At 29.8% G+C, this 22123-nt stretch overlaps 2 protein-coding genes across 4 annotated transcripts; one reads left to right on the forward strand and one right to left on the reverse strand.

The window, feature by feature from the left end:
- Positions 1-193: 193 nt before the first annotated feature.
- Positions 194-5732, reverse strand: LOC110643222 (probable methyltransferase PMT11). Its single transcript, XM_021795515.2, has 9 exons — positions 4883-5732; positions 3537-3686; positions 3174-3444; positions 2778-2888; positions 2481-2640; positions 1430-1687; positions 1224-1346; positions 900-977; positions 194-796 (listed from the first exon to the last, which is right to left on the reverse strand). Exons 1-9 carry the CDS (start codon positions 5510-5512, stop codon positions 589-591), a joined length of 1989 nt encoding a protein of 662 aa, XP_021651207.2. The 5' UTR covers positions 5513-5732; the 3' UTR covers positions 194-588.
- Positions 5733-14936: 9204 nt separating this feature from the next.
- On the forward strand, positions 14937-20200 carry LOC110652433 (BTB/POZ and MATH domain-containing protein 3). 3 transcript variants are annotated; one of them, XM_021808024.2, is made up of 4 exons: positions 14937-15951; positions 17559-17907; positions 18155-18471; positions 19605-19750. In XM_021808024.2, exons 1-3 carry the CDS (start codon positions 15569-15571, stop codon positions 18446-18448), a joined length of 1026 nt encoding a protein of 341 aa, XP_021663716.2. In that variant the 5' UTR covers positions 14937-15568; the 3' UTR covers positions 18449-18471; positions 19605-19750. The 3 variants fall into 3 exon arrangements, with proteins under 3 accessions (XP_021663716.2, XP_021663717.2, XP_021663714.2); XM_021808025.2 differs by having other exon boundaries at positions 18155-18448; XM_021808022.2 differs by having other exon boundaries at positions 14943-15951; positions 18155-18431; positions 19605-20200.
- The last annotated feature ends 1923 nt before the right edge of the window (positions 20201-22123 follow it).

Consider the following 22123-nt stretch of genomic DNA (forward strand, 5'->3'; position numbering starts at 1 on the left):
AGATCTAGAGGAGACCTATCTAAACCCAGCCCAAAAACTATTAATATAGGAGGAAAACATTTATTTATAAGAAAGCATGAAGAAAATTAAAGGGATGGGCTACCACCGGCCATGGTAAGTCCTAATGGTCTTGTAATGGTTTATGAAATGAAATCTAATTCCTATCATTTGAAAAAGACAAAAGGCAAATGTGTATATTGAAAGAATATATATATTTTTTTCGTGTCAATCCGATATAAGAATAAATAATACAAATGCCTTTACTTTAAAACTATGAGATCCTGTTTTACACTTTACAAAGCTCTAGCATAGTTCTCTCTTTTATGCACCATCTCTCAGCTGCCCAGATTTGGCCATATCAGCAACCACATCCAACATAAGGCACCAAAATGAAAGGATGGGACGTTAAAGAATTTTAATCATCCAACGGCATACTTGCTATAGAATGAAACATTTCTTCCATCTGCAATAAACTCTTTCGACTGTTGTCTTTTCAACATTTACGTTAATGGGATGCTATTAAGTCTTGTTGGTGTGATCTTTACAGTTACCTTTAAGAGAACAAGTCAATTTTGGTATGCCAATTGCTCAACGATGCAATAGTTGTTTGTCACAGATCAAGATCCTATAACTTGCATGTGGACCCTCAGATGTATCATGCAATGCGACATGCCAACCCATGGCCTTTGCTGTCTCTTGAAGTTCATCCATGACATTGAGGGAGTCACGAATGTATGCCCGACCACCAGGTCTGAGTATGCGATCCATCTCAAGCATGATGGTAGAGATATTACATCTAATGGAAAAGAAATATCCAGGTAAGAAGAGTCACCTTGACCTTATAAATGTAATTACACGATTTGCTAGCAGTCACTAACTGAGCAAAGACTAAAGCATACCTTTTCCTTTCAATAGAGAAGAGCCCAGCTGCATGCAATAAATCATAGGTTCTTGGGTACGTATCAAATGGTTCACACCTGATAACATCATATAGAATTGAAACCCATTAAAACATTTTAAAGCAACAGATGAACCGTGAAGAAACTAGTAGGCCAATTTGGATAAAGCATAATATTATCCCCATTATCAGTGATAAAAAAAAAAAGGGGGTATGCAGAAGAAATGGTCACAGGAACATCAGTTCATTATTTTTTGATATCAAGCATCTTGTGAAAATAATCATTATATACCCCCAATAGTGAATCCTAGCAGTAACATATTACCAATCATGCATCACTCCTAGAAGTCCACGATCATATATAACAGGCAAGGTATTGGGCCCACTAACAGGAACCACATTCAGAACCCAGCAATCAAATCCTTGGTCAATTAGTGCAGCTGCAAATCTGCCAAATCAATAAATAAACCACAAGATTTCAGAAATTTAAGAAACATTATGATGAAAAAACTCAAGATGAGATGAACAAACCCTCCAAAGCTGGCTCTCATATCCAATACGTTTCTTAATTTGAACTTCTTCCAATGCCAAGCACGTACATAGCTGGCTATTATTTCAGACCAGTATTTTGATTCCGCCTTGAATAGCTCTTTTCTGGACATGTCAGCATCCATTTGTATGCTCTGGAGCCTATCAGGTGCGGTGTGCAAACGGTCAGGCCATTTGGCGACATTTGCTCCATATCCATCTTCAGGAATTCGAGTAATGCATGCCTTCAGATCAACATACCTAACAAAAATGTGCAACCCACAAGAAGAATTAGCCAAGTGAACTTCAAGGTGCAGGGAAGTTATTTTTGTATTAATTTCGTCACTGCATATAACTTCAGTTGCAGGGAAGTTATATGGGCATTAATTTTGTCACTGCATATAACAGTTGACTGTTCCCCAGCTGGCCCAAGAGAGATGGGAGCATTTTTTAAGACTTTTCTCACATATAAATAATTTAAAAAGACAGCAAATAAAAATTTACAGATATGATCCATGGCAAGTATGCCTGGAACATTAACAAGGAAAAGGAATGCCCAAAAGTATGGACTAAAGTTCTTATGTTTAGGTGAGGGCAAAAACAATGTCCTTCACAGCATTGTATAATTATCATCCAATAAACTATCCTAATTCTTTCAAACAAATTCTCTCTACAGAAAAACCAAGGTGTTGAAAGAAATGGTTAGGTTTGTTAGTCTACCTAATTAAAATTAGAATAAACTCAAGACGTGCCATGCAAATGTTCATTATCTTACATTCACTTTTCTCTCAATTGGCATGATTTTTAATGTATTTTGTGAAAAAAATTGAGGTTTCTGAAATGGATGTGTTCTCTTGATCTTATTTTTCCTTTCCACGTTTACTTTTTAGTCAGATGTCAACTGTGCCTACTCAAAATTCAGTTTTACCTCTAGTTTTATGCCTAATAAGCATATCTATGTAATAAATGTTTTTACAGCAAGGAAAACTGAGACCATTAGTACACAGATACTACAGCTGCCAACAGAAAAATTTAGGCGGGACAATTGATTTACCAAACATTGTCAGGGTCATCGTTTGGATCACACAAAGGAGGCTTTATTCCTGCTTCACGGCTTAGGTAGCAGCTGTTGTTGAAGGGTTTCTTCCATATTGCAATATATCCCTCCTTCTTAACAAGTGTCCAGCAAAGACGAGTGGTAAGGTTAAGCATCTCTGAAAAATATACAAATGCAAACGTAAGTAATCTCTGCTTTTGTGTGTATGCATGGACCATTTAAGGATGACTAGCAATAGTCATATGAAGAAGCTAGTTCATTTAAAAATTGCTTATTGAGAAATTGAATTCATACCTTCCCACTGTTCCTCTAGAATTTGCTCATGCTTATAAACTGGCTGTGCTGCCCAAGCAAAGTATCCTCCTGCCCGAAGCATCCTATTGACCTCAAGGAGCAGGATTCCATCTTCATCAGAATGTATTAGAGGAAAACTCGAAATCAGAAGATATGCAAATCAAGATTAAAAAGATACAAGGTAGAAGGAAATGAGTTAGTTGCTTATTTTCAAGCAAGCATACACTAGCCACACAACTTTACAAGAGATATTGGGGAAGGGAAACAAAAAGGTGAGGGAAAAGACTAATAATCATGGAAGCATGTGCCAATTCCAAAGATGCAATATAATGCTCAATTCTGTAGCTCTATACTTCATTTGATATTGAAACTAGGTGACAAACAGAATGAACATACCATCACGAGTCCAATTGATTCTACATCTTGAACAATGTATTACTTCAAAGGCTTGACTTGGAAATAACAAACGGTGAGTAGCAAATGCTGCAATCATTGCAGGTACACCGCGCTCAAGAGCAAACTGAATTTGGTTCTCATGAACATCCTTGGGAGCTATTGACATAGTTAATACATTCCTTGATAGCAAATAGGCACCAAAACTTCCCACACCACATCCAACATCCAGAACAACCCGAGTATGACTACCAAATGCAATATCAGGGACCATCTACACGTACAAATTATGACACATTGAACATGTATTAGACAGGATGCATAGGCCCAATTATATGTTTCCTCTGTAAAACAAAAATATTAAACCTTATTAATCTGATCCAAATATTGATCTGCCCCATGTATGAACTGGGTACCACCACCAGGAAACTTAAACTTGTCTTTCACTTTAGAAATCCAGTTTTGACCTCCTTTATCTTCAACTAAACGAGTGTGAGGAACATTGCTATACCATACCTGTAATGAAGTAGCATGTCATATTAAGAGAAATTACACAAAAAAAAAAAAAAAAAAAAAAGCTAAGTGTTCAATTTATGAAAATACCAACATGAAATGAAATGTTCAAAAGAAACCTAACAGGATTGTCTAATAATTCAATCAGCAAATGCAACAAAGTAAGAGCCTGATTGGTGGTGTTCCAGGTAGCTGGTGGTTTGGCAAAAAATTGTTGCTGTTGATATGTTACCTTTAAGGGTGTAGTTTATTTTTAAATATATTTTAAAATATCTTATATTATTTTCCTTAAAAAAAATAAAAATATAATTAAGAAAATTACTTGTAACTTTAAGTCTTTAACTATGTATATATATATGGTTGTATTAAACAAATTTTTTTTTCCTATAAATACAAATATCATAGTTATTTCAATTCCAAGATAAAAAACTAATATTTTTAATTGACTACAATTAATTTGATTATATAAAAATTAATTTGAAAAATTATTTTTTGACTAATGGGTTTTAATAGGGATATCTTAGTCCAAATAAAAAAATAAAGTAAAAACAACTATTAGGGAAAAAGCTCTAAAATGAAGATTTTAGAATCAGATAATAGCTGCCCATATTAATTTGGTACCAAATTGTTTGACCTAGCTGTTTGAAGGATAAAAACCTATCACTAGTCTCCAACAGCACTGCTAAATCAAAGACCCTCTAACACATGTTTAAACACACCAAATTCCACACATCTAATGACAATATCATGACAATTGCTAAGTAACAAATTTATATAAACCACAGCAGAAAAGGAGGGTGGATATGCAATAACAATAATGTTTTGTTTTTCTCCTCCTCAACCAGATATATAATGATCACCACAATCACCAAATTCTACATTGTCAACAGAAGTTCAATGCCTTTGCATAACACAAACGGAGTTTGCTTTGAAAATCCATTCAGTAGAACCTAAGACAGCTACTTTTATTTGATTAAAACCACCAAAAACAACTTTCATCGTTCTTTTCTTTCCCTCCATTTCTCTGCAACAAATATAACAAAATGGAAAAAGATAACCATAAATCACCAATACCTTAGCATTATAACCATAAATCACCGATACCTTAGCATTTTCATTTTCATAGTTCTTTTGCCTCCATTTCTCTGCATCAAATATACAATTCAAAAGGGAAAAAGATAACCATAAATTACCAATACCTCATCTCGACTCCTCGGCCACGGAATTGGCTGTCGGTAGCCTTTCGGCTGCGGGACCAAACAATTCAATCCTTTCCCTTCCTCCGGGCAATGCCGTTCATACTTTTCACCTCTCTCCGTCGAATTCAACCTCTTAATCGCCTCCACATTATCCAAACACGGAATATACTCTCTCATACTCTCCGGGCAAAGCTCAAATCTCTTAACCCTGATACTAACATCTTTCTCACCACTCTCAACTCCAGTCTCATTCCCCCAATTCTCCAGAACCTCCGGATCGAACTCCCCAACCTCAAACTCATTCCTCATTCTCCCATCACTGTCAAGAATCCCAAACGTCCGATTCATATCAAACAGCGAAGACTGATCTGTCGTCATCGGTGGCGGTTGAAGTGGAGAGGTTTGGGATTGAGTTTGGGCGATGAGAGCAGTGATATTAAAGGACTTATTGAAGTTAGGCGAAACAGCGACGGATTTTTGCGGGGCTGAAGAAAAGAAGATGAGTTGCTGGTAGCCATTGGAAGACCAGTGCCTACCCAAGTAGAAGAATGTGATGAAGATTAAAATGAAGGCCGTGATCTTGAGAACCAGAGGGGTTTTGAAGAGATCCACATTGGTGAGAGCTTTCATGGTTGCAGAAGATAAGCTAGCATCCAAGCAGAGATCTCGGATTGGGGTTTTATCTTATGGGTTGTTAATGGAGGATTATGGGGAGATTAAAGATGGTTAATTGGGCATTAAGGCCATCTTGTGGAGTGGGTAGGCTGCAGTTTTAGCCAGTGACGTTTTGGATTGAGGATGAGCTGTTGGTTCGTTACGTCGGTGTTCTGGTGACTGGTAATGTATAAAGGGAAGGGTGGAGTTGGAAGTTGAGAAGGGCTATATATATAATAAACTAATTTTTTTTTATATATTTTTACTTTTAAAATATTATAAAATATGAAAGTTTTGATATTTTATATAATTAGAAAGAGCAAAAACTTAAATCTATATAATACGTAAAAGTATGAAGGTAGAAGGAATATTGACTTATTTTTAAATTATCTTATAGTATTTATAGTTATATTTTTTTATTATTTAATTTAATTTTATTTAAAATTTAAAATTTAATTAATTATATAATTTTAGAGTTTATATAAATATAAAATTTTTAATTCTATTTGCATTTAAATTTTACTTAATTAAATTTTTAATATAATATAATTTAAAATAAAATTTTATAAAAATAACTTCATCATTTATATTATTTATAAAAATAAAAAGATAATTAATTTATGTGAATCACTTTTTTTCATAAATTATAATAAATTTTTATCTCTATTTTATAATTATGTATGAAAAAATATTTGAATACAATTGTATTCAAATTTAAGTAAAAAAACAAAAAAAAAAGATATTAATTTTTATCGGTCAAATGTATAAATTCTTTTATTAAATTTTTTAAAATTTCTTTTAATTTAGTGTCTTATAAATTTTGTTCTAATTAAAAGTGATATATGAGGTTATGTGTGTGTATCTATATATATATATATTCATTAATTTATTAAAAATTAATATGCAATATATAATAAAATTATATAAATATAAAATTTTTAAATAATATGTAATTATCATACAAAGCGTATAAAATAAATTATGTATATAAAAAAATACAATAAATAAATATATGTTATTTAAAAAAAATTAAAAACAAGCTTGAAATTAATTATAACATTAATATAATTAATAGAATGATTAGAATTTATAATAATAATTTTTTTATTTTTAAAATAGTACATTATTGAAAGTTTAAAAATGCTAATATGTGTAACATAAAAAAATAATAATTTTTATTTTTTAAGAATCCTAACTTAATAAATAGTGAATATTTATAAAAAAAAAATTAAGAATCATACTCTAAAATATAAAAGTAAAGTGATATTTTTTTTAAAAAAGAATACAATTATCCTATGAATATAAATATTATATTATTTAATAGATTTTTTATTTATTTGAATTTAATAATTTTTTTAATAGAAATTTGACATTTACTTTTAGAAAAATAATTATAAAAAATTTAAAAATATATTATATGTTAATTTGATAAAAAGTTTTACTGCTAATCGAATAATTATCTATAAGTTTGTTATAATTATTTCAGTTAAAAATAATAATATATTAACGTCGATATTTTTTATTTTTTATTTTTATATAAAAGGAAAATTATAGTTATTAATTTATTATTTATAGAAAATTTATTAATAAGTATATTTGTCAATCTTATTTTTGAAGCTTTTTCCTATATCACGAGAAAATATGAAATTATTAAATTATATGTTAAATAAAAATTAACAATATTGATACTCATTGATATGGAGGTACATAATTAATTTTATCAAAAAAATAAAAAAAAATCAAATTAAAAATAACTAATAATAAAAAAAAAGATCAATATGATATAAAAATATATCAAATTAAATTTATTTTACTATTATATGTATAAACTCTTAAATAATATTAGAAAAAGTTTAAATTTTCTCGATAACTATATATGTTTTGTAAAAATTATAAAATATTAAAAACTAATTTGTCTTTATAAACTCAACACTTTATATTAAAAATATTTAACATGAAAATACATAAATCAATAAAATAACAAATATTTAAATTTATATATTTATAAACACAAACAATTATAAAATTAGGTTATAACAATAAAATTTTAAAAATAAACTTCACTTCTATAATTTTTTATTTTTATTGATATACTTTGTTTTTCATTAACTTAATTTAAAAAAAAAAGTGCACATATAATATACATGTGAAAAAATGGAAAATATTATATTATTATACTAATAATAATAATTAATATATTGTTATAATAATATTATATATAAAAATATTAAATTATGAGTATATATAACAAGTACAGAAAATGTGCAATATACGTTTAAAAAAAAAAAAGTTATGTGAAGGGAAGAGGGAAACATTAGCATTGGTCAAATTGTCCTTTATTATTTATATTATTCACAATTATATTTTTAATTATTTAGTTTCATTTTATAATTTATATAAATTTAAAATTTTTAAGATTTAAAATTTAATTATCTATATAATTTTAGAATTTATATAAATTTAAAATTCTTAGTCCTACTTACATTTAAATTGTACATAATTAAATTTTTATCTTAATATAATTTAAAATAAAATTTTATAAAAATATCATCATGATTTATATCATTCACAAAAATAAAAATGTATTTTATTTATATAAATCACTTTTTAATGAATCATAATATATTTATATCTTTATCTTATAAGTATTTATGTGAAAATATTTTAATATAATTATATTTGAATTTACAAATATAAAAAAGAAAATAAATTAATTTTTGCCAATCTCAAAATATGAATTTTTTTATTAATATTTTTGAAGTTTTCTATTAATTTAATTTCTTATAAGTTTATTTCAAAAAAAATTTATATAAAATAAATTTATTTTTTTTAATTATTGATATATTTCTAAAATTCTTAATTATTGCTTTAATATAAGTTATTTTTAATTAAAGTTAAATTTATAAATCCTATGTAAATATAACTACATTTATTGATGAGCTTTTATATATATAAAACAATGGAAAAATATTATAAAAAAAATTCACATTCGTTGGTTTATAAAAAAATATTTAATTAGTATATAATATATGATAAAATTATATAAATATAAAATTTTAAATAATATATAATTACATACAAAGTATATAAAATAAATTATATATATGAGAAAAAAATTAAATAGATAAATATATTATTTAAAAAATTAATAATGAATATAATATGTTTGGCTTGAGTTTAATTATAAAATTAATATAATTAATAGAATGATTAAAATTTATCATAATGATTTTTTTAATTTTAAAATGATATATTATTAAAAATTTTAAAAATGTTAATGTGTGTACATATAAAAAAATAATATTTTTTTTTAATTTTTTAATATTATAATCTTATTCTAACATAAAGTTATAATAAATACGTATAAAAAAAATTAAGAATTATATTCTGAATATAAAATTTTTATTTTAATTAAATAAATTTATATTTAAATATAAACTTAAATTGATATTTTGACTTAAAAATAGTCTAATTTTTATATGAATACAAGTATTATATTATTTAATATAATTTTTATTTATTTGGATTAACAACTTTATTTGTTGAAATTTGATGTTTATTTTTTAAAAAATAATTTAAAATTTTTAATTTAAAAATAAGTTATAAGTTAGTTTCACAAAGTGTTTTATTGTAAATTGAATAATTATATATATATTTTTTTAGTATAATCATTTTAATTAAAAATAATAATATATTAACGTTGGTATTTTTTTTTATTCTATTAGCATTGATTTTTTATTTTTTTAATTGAAAATAAATAAGAATTTAACATTATATAAAATTATACTAAATTAAATTTATTTTACTATTATATGTATAAGCTCTTAAATAGTATTGAAAAAAGTTTAGATTTTTCATGCAAATTATATATGTTTTATAAAAAATTATATAATACTAAAAGCTAATTAGTCTAAAAAAAACTTATACATTTCATTATTGAAGAAATTTAATACATAAATATATGAACCAATAAAATAACAAAAAGTTAAATTTATTTATTTATAAAACTCTTACAATTATAAAATTAAATTATAATAATAAAATTTTTCATAATAAATTTCATCAAAATAATTTCTTATTTTTATTGATACACTTTTATTTTCATTTACTTAATCTAAAAATAATAAGTGCACATGCAAAATACATGCCATAAAAAATAAAAAAATTATATAATAATAATAATAATAATAATAATAATAATAATAATAGTGTATCGTATACAAAATTATATATAATAATATTAAATTATGATACACATAATGAATACAATAATATATGCAACGCATATTTAAAAAATAATTAGTTTAATTAGTAATTGAGTGATCTTGCAAATTAAAAGAGGGGAAGGGTTACCAGCCTTCAAAATTTGAAATTATTATACTTTTGTCTTCTATTTTAATTTGTATAAAAAACTTTAATTCTATAATTTATTACACTTCAGTCTCTTAATTTATGAAATTGTTACACTTCTATTCTCATCTTTAGTTTATTACCATATAATCCTTCAATTTTGAAATTGATTATATTTTAGCCCTTCACACCAAAAATCCCTTGCATCTTCAACCAACCTTATACGTGGCAATGTCATAGTGCAAAATAAAAAAGAAATTGAAAAAAAAACAAAATACTACATATAAAATTCATATCACCTTCTCTCGTCACTCTTTTTGTTCCCTTATGCTTTCTCTCTCTAGTTCTCCTTGCGCTCTCTCTTATCACTCTCCCTCTCTATCCTCTATATCATTTAAAACAAAAAGTAAATAACTTTCGACTCCCTCTCTTTTCAAATCGAAAAGAAAAAATCCCAAAAATATTTTTTTAAGATTTCTTCTACAGTCGATTATAAGTAAAAAAAAAATCCTTATATGTTTGTTAACTGTCATGACCTAACCTATGAGCCGGACCGGCACTAGGACTTGGGCCAACCTAAAGCCCCCGAGACCCATAGTAAGCCTAACTATTCATCAATCCAACTCTAAGGCCCATTTGGGCCCAAATTTCAAGAATTCAACCGGACAGAGTCCGGCCATAAAGTGGACCTTTCAACGGGGAGTTTTTAACTCACCCAACTTGTAAACATAATATATATAATCATTTGGGGAGCTCAGCTCACCCTCCACATACTCATAACAACATAAAAATAAATGGGAGCTCAGCTCCCTCATCCAGTCTAACAAACATGCATATAATAATAAGTTTACAGATCCAACATGGTAATTATATTACAGACCCAAATCAATGAATATTTCTAATACATGCGGAAATTCTATGAGTTAACAGAATTACACAAACATAAATAAATGACCTGCGAATAAGAAAAGCATGTTAACCACAACAATAATCCTCCTGTAGCTGGAAAAATAATGAACAGGAGTGAGCATTCAACTCAGAGAGTAAAATATTAATTTTAACCATAATCTCTATAACTATCTAAAGCTAATGCACCCTGTAGAGTGAAATGCAATATCGGCAATATTTTCACATTATAACAGCAAAAAGGTAATTTAGAGCACTCACACACCCAGTAATATCAAATCATAAATATATGGGAGCTGATCTCCTATACAACTCTCTTTAATCCAACCTATGCCAGCGAAGAACTCAAGCCGGACTTTCGCTTAATAAACCAAATCGGGGTCCCAGCGAAGAACTCAAGTCGTGTCTACCTCGAAGGACCGGGTCCCAGCGAAGATATCAAGCCGTGTCTAGCCGTCCTATCCATAGCTAACACCACATCACACGCACGCCAACGCACGCACACTGCTCCAAATTACCACAACAACATCCATGGCACTTTAACAGTTGTGAATGCAACATAAAATGTGCCTAGAGTTTAACTACATAGATATATATATATATAAGTGATGCATGGGCATGCTTGAACATATAATAATATCGAAATTACAATTAAAATTAATGTTTTACTCACAGACTCAATCGAAGTCACTGTGACGGCTGGGCAGAGGAGGAAGGCTGTCCCGGCTCACCTGACAAATTTTATTATAATTATTTAATACAATTGACTCGATACAAACTAAGAAAAGACCAAATACGTCCTAAGTCGTGTCGAAAATCCGGCAGAGCCTCCCCTATATCTAGGACCTCCCTAACCTGCAAAAGGGCTTAAAACACACTTCTATATTCACAAACCATACACCTACAACTCAATCACATCACACACCCCCTCCTAAACCCATCCAAACAGTCATCAATCACAATATATAAAATTATAGTTTAGTCTTTGTAATTGACCATTTTTGCAAAAACTACTCAAATAAGCTCTAAAAATTCTAAAATTTTGCCCCGCAGTCCTTAGCAATATTACTACACTAATGTAAAAAGAATCATAATTTTCTGAACTACCACGAATATTTTATGGATTTTTAATCCTATTCAAGCACTAAAAAATTACGAAATAGTAATGTTCGGATTTACCTATGCCGATTCTGACTACGGGGACACGCTTGGGATGTTTGACAACGGTGGGGTAGTCAAAATATCGATCCACTTCCAAGACTTTTTCGGTAGCCAGTCTGTCTGGCCAGAAATTCACAGATCCGGGCAACCGTCGAATTTCCGCGAATTAAAGGTACCTACACGAAGCCCACAACACGGGAGTTAGTATATAATTTTTACGAAATTTTCAAAGCTCATTTAATGCTCGGAAAAACACTACAAAGTTTCATGGGACCCATTGAAAAACGGTGTACAAAAATTTTGAAATTTATATTGCCGCGAAACTCTCGACGAGTGGATCGCTCTGGTACTCTCGGTTTTCTCGTGGGGTTCACGATTTGTGAGAAATCTAGCCCAAAAATTGAAATGGGCTAAAAATTTCCGGATAAAAATTGGGCAAATCACTCGATGGATTTTGGTGTTCTTGGTGTCTATGGAAAGCTCTCGAGGTGTAGATGGTGTTTGACACAAGACCCGGCTCAATCGATGGCCGGATCGGCCGAATTTCAGTCAGGAAGGTGAGGCGTTGCGCGCGCGTAGGAGAGGAGTTCGCACGCGTTTTTTTTGCTGCCTGGGACGTCGGCCAGCCATGTGGAGGCACTGGGGTGGCGCTGGTGAGGTGGGGAGGGCTGGGTGGCGGCGGCGCGGCCTGGGGAGGAGGGAGGAGAGAGAAAACGGGAGAGAGAGGGCGAGAGGTCGGGACGGGCGGGGAAGGGAAGAAGAAGAAAAGAAAGGCCGATCTGATTCGATCTGTTCGATCCGGTCTTGTTCGATTTGATCGGTCTGATTCAGGATACAAAATTTTAAATTTTTACTCTGCCTTGGAACCGAAAACGATGCCCAAAAATTTCGAAAAAATTTTAAAAAACTCAGAAAAATTCATAGACTCCAAATATATTTTTAGTTTTGCCACGTGGTCTTTAAATTAATTTTTAAAAATCATCAAAGTTTTATATTTTTGGAAAATCAAACCCGATTTCTAAAATCCGAAAAATTTCAAATAATTTCCTAAAATTTAAATAAAATTAAAATATTAATATTACTCACAAAATAATAAATTTAAAAATTTGGGGCGTTACATTAACTCTCCAACATGTTTTTCTATTGCCTTTCAAAATTGTTGCTAACAATATATCTAATTCAATAGAGAAATACTTATTTCTTATTAGTTTTTGTTTTTATCGAGATAGAGGAAAAAGATGGAGAGTAATAAGAGAGAGCATGAGGGGAGAAAGAGAGTGAGGAGAGATGATAATATGAATTTCATAAGTGATTTTTTTTAATTTCTTTTTATTTTACACTATGACACTGTTATACATGAGGTTAGTTAGAGATATGAAGATTTATGGTATAAATGATTGAAGTATAATAAATTCTAAAATTAAGATATCTTATGATAATAAACTGAAGATAGGATGAAAGTATATAATTTTTAAAATTGAGAGAATAAAATATAAAAAATTTCAAAATTGAGGGATTTTATGATAATAAATTGAAGATAAATGATGAAAGTATAATAATTTTAAAAATTGGGGGACAACTCTAAATTTAAAAAATAAACTTCAAGTTTAAATTACATACCATAAATTAAATTTTAATTATTAATTAAAATTTTAAAAAATCGATTGAATAGAATAAATAAAAATTTTTTTAATAACTTATATTATAAAATTTTTCAATGGTTTCATTTACTCCAATTGTGAGTATCCCTACGGACGATAAATAATAATTAATTTTTTTATTAACATTTGATAAATCATTCATGCTTTACCTTACTTAAAATAATACAAGCATAATGGAAAATAAGCATTATATTCTCTTATCTATTAGATAAGATAAACATAAGTAATTGAGAGTTATCTTTCCCATTAATAATTAAAAATTTTAATTTAATTGAAAGGTACAACATTTAATATAGGAGATTAAATTTAAAAATTCTCACTTTATTCAATTTTTGAAGTCAATTATATTCCAAAAAAACCAACTAGTGACTTTGTGTTTCAAATTAATGACTATAATTATTCTAAAATTAAAATTTAATTATTATTGCTTGTAATTTATTTATTAATTTATTTCTATTCAATATATATTAAAAAACTTATAATTTAATATAACAGTAACCCTTTATTTAGGAAGAGGATCTTTTAAAGTAATGTAAGATTTTTCAATATTTAAAAACTTTAAACTTGTATTTGGTAGGGTAAAAGTTTTTTTAAAATATGATTTTTAGAGGTTTTATCTCTATTTTTTTAATTTATCAAATTGGTATGTTAATAATATATATTTTTTTAATCTTCTCAATGCTTTTAAAAAAATCCCAAAAATCCCCTTTCTCTCAAATACTAAAACATTATAAAAATTTAAAAATAAGAAAAATCTTACTTTAAAAAATTTTACTTTATAAAATTTTATTTTATTCTATTTTTTCTGAACGACTTGTAAATTAGAATTATTAAACTTATAATTCTTTTTAATTGAGGTTTTGCGATTCAAATTTGATGTTATTAAGAGAATAATATTTATTTAACTACTAAATTAAGACTAGACTATTAAATTAAGATTAACTATAATTTAATTTTTAAAATTTAATAAAACTTATGATTTAATTTCTATATTTTTAAAATTAATTAATTTAATTTTTAATATTTAATAAAATTTATAATTATAAAAAATAACTAAAATACTATTAATTTTATATATTTTCTAACTCAAATAATTTGGCACTGAAGTTTATATTATAAATAAAATAATTTAAATTAAAAAATTATTTTATTTATAAAATTTATATAAAGTGAATATTAAAGATATTTTAATTATTTTTTTCCTAATAATTAACAATCAATTAAAAAATTAAATTATATAAATTATACTAAATCTCAAAACTAAATTATTTGATTCTACGACCTAAAACTTTTTTTTTTAAGCCTTAAAATTTAAGAAAGCAAAAAAGAATATTACATATTTTTTACGAACTCGTTTCCCAGGTGGATTATGCCTCCTCGGCCTCCATTCCCATTCCCTTACACAAAATTTCTTCAGAATAAGACCCCAACCAAACCCACCACTCTCCTGTAAAATCAACCATTTTCCTGAACTTTTACGTCTCTCTGTGTGCCACCTGTAAGCGTTCTTCACAACCACGGGAAAAAAAACATAAAAACCTTTGTTTCTAAACCCCCTTTGGTCTCTTTATCACTTTTCTCTGGCCAATTCCCGATCTTACACTACTCCTGTTTGTACAGTTAGGTCACCGATTTCTTTTCAATTCATTCTCTTCCAGCCGTATATTACCCAATTTTGCCTTTAATTTGGTTCTAGGGTTTGCTTTTGCTTATACAACCCTAGGATCCGAGGAATTTTCTCGGATTTTATACGATTCAGTGGAATTGATCCTTATACCCCAGAGGGGTATATGTAGTATCGTGGTTCGTATTACGCGCATAGGCATTCCAGGGCTTGCCTGATCATCATTAGCCCTATTAGTTGAAGGATTGTTTAAGGGATTCTGTAATTTAGGCTGATAGAGGGGAAGGGTTGTCATTGCTTTTGCGAAGAACTGTGGAGTTCGATGAAAGCATGAGCGATTTCAAGGCGGATTTTGATAAGGAGTCGTGTTCCAGGTCAATAAACGAGACGGTCAATGGGTCACACCAGTTCACGATAAAGGGATATTCATTGGCGAAAGGTATGGGTGCTGGGAAGTGCATATCGAGTGATATTTTCTCGGTGGGAGGTTACGATTGGGCGATTTACTTCTATCCGGATGGGAAAAACCCCGAGGACAGTTCCATGTATGTTTCGGTGTTTATAGCCCTCGCGAGCGAGGGAACGGATGTCAGGGCTTTGTTCGAGTTGACGTTGGTGGATCAGAGTGGGAATGGGAAGCACAAAGTACATAGCCACTTCGATCGTGCGTTGGAGAGCGGGCCGTACACGCTGAAGTATAGAGGGAGCATGTGGTAAAGTTTTAATTTCTTTAAAAAAATTATTTATAATCCCGTTTGATTTTATACATTTGGGGGTTTAGTGTTTTTACGAGAATAACTGGGTTAAGGATGTGGTATGGTTTGAGGGGAGGATGAGGTTTCAGGGTGTGAATTTGGCACATCGATGATTTAGAAGAATAGTTGCATCACATAGCGGCATGTGATGGTTTTTCTGTTCAGATAACTCCCGTCAACGATCATTATATGTCTGTGGTTTTTCTGAGTTGCCATTGACCATCAGTATATGTGTTTCCTTTAATTACTCTTTATTTGTTTGGATTCTGAGTTATAGCAGGAGTTCCCATCCACTTGCTGAATGTAGTGCGTTTGGTTGATTGTTTGTTATATTAACGGTTTAATATATGGTTTAGGGACTGAATTTTGTTGGAAAGATATTCTGAATTGCATTGGTAGAGCTATTTACCATGAAAAAAAAAATGCTGGTATTATTTTTGCGGTTTGTGCTTTTTTGGATATGATGGAATTATGGAAGACTTAAGCTCTTCAGTTTTCACTATAGCGGGGCAATTTGATCTCATATTCTAATGTTACTAACATTATGGCTAATGGGTGTATTGATAAGTTATTGTTCAGCAGGAAGTTTTAATTTGAATTTGTATATAAATTAGAAACAACAAAATAATGTCTCTGGTTTATTTTATTTTAACATAGACCAGGAACTTGGGATTCTATCTTCATGGAGATTTATTTTCCACTCCATGGAAAGTTCAGACACAATTATATTCGATAAATGAATAAGGGTGGTATTATAAAGGAATTGTACCATAACTAATATGATTTATCCTAAAATTGTAGTCTTTTGTAATTTGTACTCTCACGTATACTTCCACTTACAGATACATGTATGATTTATCTCTAAAATTTTACTTTTTTGTTGCAACTGTATGTTGAAATGCAACTATGTTTAGCAATGCGGCAGCCTTTGTTGCTGCTAAATTTTTACAATTGTATTTTTCTTGTGCCATTTATATCCTTACTCTCAAACAATGAGATATTCTTGTTAATCACTCCTTTATCTTTTAGGGGCATATCTGGTAATCCAACCATCTTCTTGGTATTGAATTTTAGAATAATAAAGTGGTGTATGCAACTATGCATTTATGTGCTGTCAGTGTATTGCATCTGCAAGCCATTACATCAAAATTATATTTCCTGGGATTCCTGTGTCTGCGTTATAGGTTACACTGCTAACTAGTTGATATTGTGTGATGCTAATTTAAGTTGGTCCACTCCATCACTCCATGGTGTATTTAGTAGTAAATTAGTAATAATATTTATATATGTGGTCAGATAATATTGTTTTATGGAGTTTGATTTTTTGTTTGCAGTAAATGTTCTTAACTGTCTCATGGAAGTTTGTTATTGCGTTTGGATCTTTTAAATTGTTGCAAGTTGAAGTCCTTTTAGTTTTTTCAGTTTGTGCAGGTGCTTTATGCGTGCGTGTGTGTGTGTGTGTGTGTGTGTGTTGGTGTGGTTGTTGTTAGGGTGTGGATGAGGGATCTATTGGACAACATCTTGATGTCTTCACTCATAGTACTTTGCTGCTCATTGTGTTGCAGGGGCTACAAGCGTTTCTTTAGGAGGACAACTTTAGAAAATTCCGACTATATAAAGGATGATTGTCTAGTTATGAACTGCACAGTTGGAGTTGTCAGCACTCGTCTTGAAGGACCAAAACAGTATTCCATTCCTGTTCCACCTTCAGACATGGGTCAGGGCCTTAGGGAACTCTTAGAATCTGAAGTTGGTTGCGACATTGTTTTCCAGGTTGGGGATGAAACATTTAAAGCTCATAAGTTGATACTTGCTGCTCGTTCCCCTGTTTTCAGAGCTCAGTTTTTTGGACTTGTTGGGGATCCCAACCTAGATAAAGTAGTTGTGAAGGACATGGATCCCTCAATCTTCAAGGTAATTTTCTTGTTATTCTCACATATATTCACCATTGTTATCTATCACCTTTTTCACCTTGGACAGTTGGACTTACGATAGGGTTTATGTTTTTGCGTACACAATACACCGTGGAAATATTTCTAATTCAGTGCTTTACCCATATTATTATGGTTGAAGTTCTCTGCAAATATCTTTTTTTCCTAGACTTTTGATCAATCTCAATATTGTTTAATAACTTGAATGGGTTCTTTATTTCTCTTTCCAGGCAATGCTATTGTTTATATACACAGACAAACTTCCTGATGTACATGAGATTACTGGCACAACATCTATGTGCACGTCCACCAACATGGTGCAGCATCTATTGGCTGCTGCTGACCTTTACAACTTAGATCGATTGAAATTGTTATGTGAATCAAAGTTGTGTGAGGAACTGAGTGCTGATACAGTGGCAACAACACTTGCATTGGCTGAGCAGCATCAGTGTTTGCAACTCAAGGTCATCTGTTTGAAATTTGCTGCAAATCCAGCAAACTTGGGAGGTGCGTGTTGTTCGTAGGTACTGAGCATTGCAGATGTCAGGTTGTGTCAATCTCGATGTTTTGCCTTGCTTAATCTGCAGAAGTAATTATTGAAGTTTTTTTTTTTTAACACCTGCATATTAAAGATGCCAAAAATTTTTTATAAATGTCTGATATGGCTTACTTCTTGAGATGCGAACAAGTTTGGTTTGCATCATGCTTGCATTTCGACAAAGGTGAATCATTGCAAGGCCTTCATATGAAATCTAGTCAGTTCTATTAAAGCTTTAAATCTAGTCTTTATAGGGATTTTTTTTTTTCTTTCCATGTCAATTTCCTCTTCTTTAGATTCTTTTTTAACTGTTTTTCCCATGTGGGTTTGCATTTGTGTCTCTGTTAATGAGATTGTGACTCCTTTCATTTGGTCTCCTTGGGGGACACTAATTTTCATTTAAGGGGAAGGATATGGGATGGATTCTAAAATTCTATATAATATCAAACATTTCATATATAGGTGTACATTTGTATGGACGTATGGAGGCTGGGTTGTCTTGGCTTTGTCTTTGTAGCATAATTCAAATGCAAAAGATGAAATATTACTGACACAAACCCACACAAGTGAAAATTGGTGCCTTTTCTCAATGAGTATTCAAATCAGCCATATATATCCTGGCAAAAACAGACAGGAAGGAGGGGAGAACATTGACAATGAGAGTTGCGAAGATCATGGAATTCCATTTGTGGGTGGATATGTATTAGGAGTTCCATTATATGCTTGAACCTTGAATGGGCAAAGAATATGATTGATGGCAACTGGACCAGTTGTTCATTTTCTTTTAATTTCTAAGTCCATGGAAATGTTTGACCTTTGATATTTCAGAGGAATTTCATTGTGCTTTGTTTATGGGCTTTTGGAAGTCAAATTATTAATGTCCTTGAACCAAAATTATGCCAGTTGTAGCATATCCTTGGGATGATTTTTGCATTCAAGATGCTATCTTGTGGAACTTTTTTATCTTTCCAGCCGTAAGTTCTCATAGTTATAGACTAGGAATGAATCTGCTCGTTTATTTTTATTTAAATGCCTGAAATAGCAAAATTTAAAATTTCCTCATGTATGCTTTCCTTCTTATTTTCTACATTTTGCTTGCTGAGAAGTTGATACTAATGTTATACCTTCTTCATTTTTTGCAGCGGTAATGCAGTCAGAAGGTTTTCGACACTTGGAAGAGAGTTGCCCTTCACTGTTGTGTGAGATGCTAAAGACATTTGCATCAGGAGATGAGAACTCAAGTCTGCTATCAAGTCGGAAGAGGAGTGGTAGCAGCATATATGGGCTCGATCTAGGAGCCGCAGATGGGGCTGCAGCAGAATCAGTGAATCCCAACGCCAGGCGTGTGAGGCGGCGGTTTTAGGATGTATAGTGTTGGTACTGTTATCCTCTGTTGAAAGAGTTCAAGGATAGTGTTTGTGGCAGGTCTTAGCTATTAGCATGGTTCTGTTTTGGTTGTACAGTAATTATTGAAGGCCAGTGATGAAACTACAGAAAAAGGAGAAGAAAATTATCTGAAAGTTTGACAGTATCTGCTGCTCTTTCTTTTCTGCTTCTTTGGCCTGCAAGGGAACTTAGATTGTTTTGCTTTTGTTGAACTGAAACAGGAGGTAGTCAAAAGTGTAATATAATCTTGAGTGCATTACAGTTATTAATTTTTTTAGCTGAACCATATATTCTGCAGTGAATGTAATGTTTGTTGCATTTATCTATATCCATTTAGGAAATGTACTGCAAATGCTGTGCCAAAATTCTTTCTATGGTTCGTGGTGGATTAAGTTCATGGAAGATCTCCAAAGCTACGTAATCTTTGATCCATTTACACAACCGTCATAGGCTACTGTCATTTTAATGTTTACCATTTCAAGCTTCACCGAGGATTAGGAAAAGAAAATGTTCTGAAGAAAAACAGTATTTTAGATGTTGAAATTATCAGTTCGAAAAAGGTTAATTTGCTATTTTAATATTTTTATAATTTAAAAAAATGTATGTAATTTAATTTTTAAATTAATTTTTAATAGTTTTCAGTTAATATATTTAAAAAATATTTTTTTTTCTCAATCACAGTTTCAACTTGATAAGGCTTGGATAATTTTGGTCCGCTTGGTTCAATTTCATATAAAAATTAGATTTTTCACTTTAAAAAATAATTAAAAAATTAAAAATTTTAATCGTGAATTTGATCAAATCAATTTGAATATGATCAAATTGAATGAATAAAATATAAATCGAAATAGAAACTAGAACTGATATCTAAACCAGGAAATCATTCTTTCCAATATAAAGTCTTCAGCGATTTGGATCGAAATCACCAGTACAATTCCAATTTCAGTTTAAATTCAAATTGTGCTCATGCTTAGCTTCGCAAGTAAAGTCAAATGGAAATTTAACCATTGCTATACCCCTAAAAAAATAAATTAAATATAAAAATAAAAGCTAAACATGTCATGATAAACAATCAAATGGAATAATAATTACTTCAATTCATGTAATTATACTTTGATTATTATAATAATCATCATAAAAAAAATTCATGTAATTATAATTACTTCATTTTTTTCATTGTCACAGATATCATCGCTAGTTCGTTTTAACCAGTGATTCTGATTTATTGGTTTAAGAGGATTGGGACCTGACATCAAAGACTTTTGATTTTGATTTTGTTCGGTTTGACCAAATTTAATGACTGAACTTTTTACAAGAAAAAAAATAAAAATAAAAATCTAACTTTGACAAAAAAACTTAATCAGATTAGATCGGCTAGTTTTAGTCTAGTTTAAAGTCACCATATCATTGAGCTAAATTACTGGTTTTGATCTAATTCAATTCAATGAGGTAGACTGAGATTGCCTCCATGAGCATTCAGTTCAAACTAAATCGAATCAAATTTAACCGAATTAAATCATGAAAACTAAATTATATATTTTAAAAATCGAACCGAACTGAAATGGATGAAAATAGAATCGAACCAAACTGTTTTATTTTAGTTTGATTCGGTTCAAACCGATCGGTTTTGATTTTTTATTATTATTTTTTAATTTAGACTTGATTTTTAAGTTATTTGGTTTGATTTTGACTTGGGTTTGAACCTAATAACAATTAATCAATAAAATTAAATAATTTATATATATAATTACATATAATTCATAAATTCCCCATAAAAATAAATCAATTCAAAAATCAATAAATTTATTTGGTTCAGTTCAGTTTAACCTATTTTTTTTCTCTTTAAAACTAAACCGAACATAAATAATCTAAATTTTTATAATATATAATCGAACCAAACTGAATTATATTAAAAACCAAACGAAATACTAAATTAAAGCGATTCAAATTAAATTTGAATCGAATAATTCTCACCCCTCCCCTGCAGTCCTCAAGATAGTTTTGGTATGGCATGAGCTCATAAACTTTTTATTAATATTGACTTTAGATTTGAGCAGGTAGATGTCAGTCCCATTTCAAACTTAATTTAAAATAACATTGCCATCCTCCTATTATTATCATTATAAATATATTAAATATTAAAATAAAAATTATTATATTACTTAAGTTTTATTCTGCAACCAAACATAAAACTAAACTAATAATTATGTTGCATTAAATTATAATATTTACTTCATTACATTATTTATTACATTGCCAACCTTTACTTAAGATG

This window comes from Hevea brasiliensis, chromosome 14 (genome assembly GCF_030052815.1).
Source record: "Hevea brasiliensis isolate MT/VB/25A 57/8 chromosome 14, ASM3005281v1, whole genome shotgun sequence".
In the NCBI taxonomy this organism is placed as follows: Eukaryota; Viridiplantae; Streptophyta; class Magnoliopsida; order Malpighiales; family Euphorbiaceae; genus Hevea; species Hevea brasiliensis.

Coding starts and splice junctions, on each gene's coding strand:
- LOC110643222 (XM_021795515.2), bottom strand. CDS start 5,512: ATGAAAGCTCTCACCAATGTGGATCTCTTCAAAACCCCTCTGGTTCTC. Junction 2,889..3,173: donor AATCAATTGGACTCGTGATG/GTATGTTCATTC, acceptor ATTCTGATGAAG/ATGGAATCCTGCTCCTTGAG. Junction 1,688..2,480: donor GATGACCCTGACAATGTTTG/GTAAATCAATTG, acceptor CATTTTTGTTAG/GTATGTTGATCTGAAGGCAT.
- LOC110652433 (XM_021808022.2), top strand. CDS start 15,569: ATGAGCGATTTCAAGGCGGATTTTGATAAGGAGTCGTGTTCCAGGTCA. Junction 15,952..17,558: donor AAGTATAGAGGGAGCATGTG/GTAAAGTTTTAA, acceptor ATTGTGTTGCAG/GGGCTACAAGCGTTTCTTTA. Junction 17,908..18,154: donor TGGATCCCTCAATCTTCAAG/GTAATTTTCTTG, acceptor TTCTCTTTCCAG/GCAATGCTATTGTTTATATA.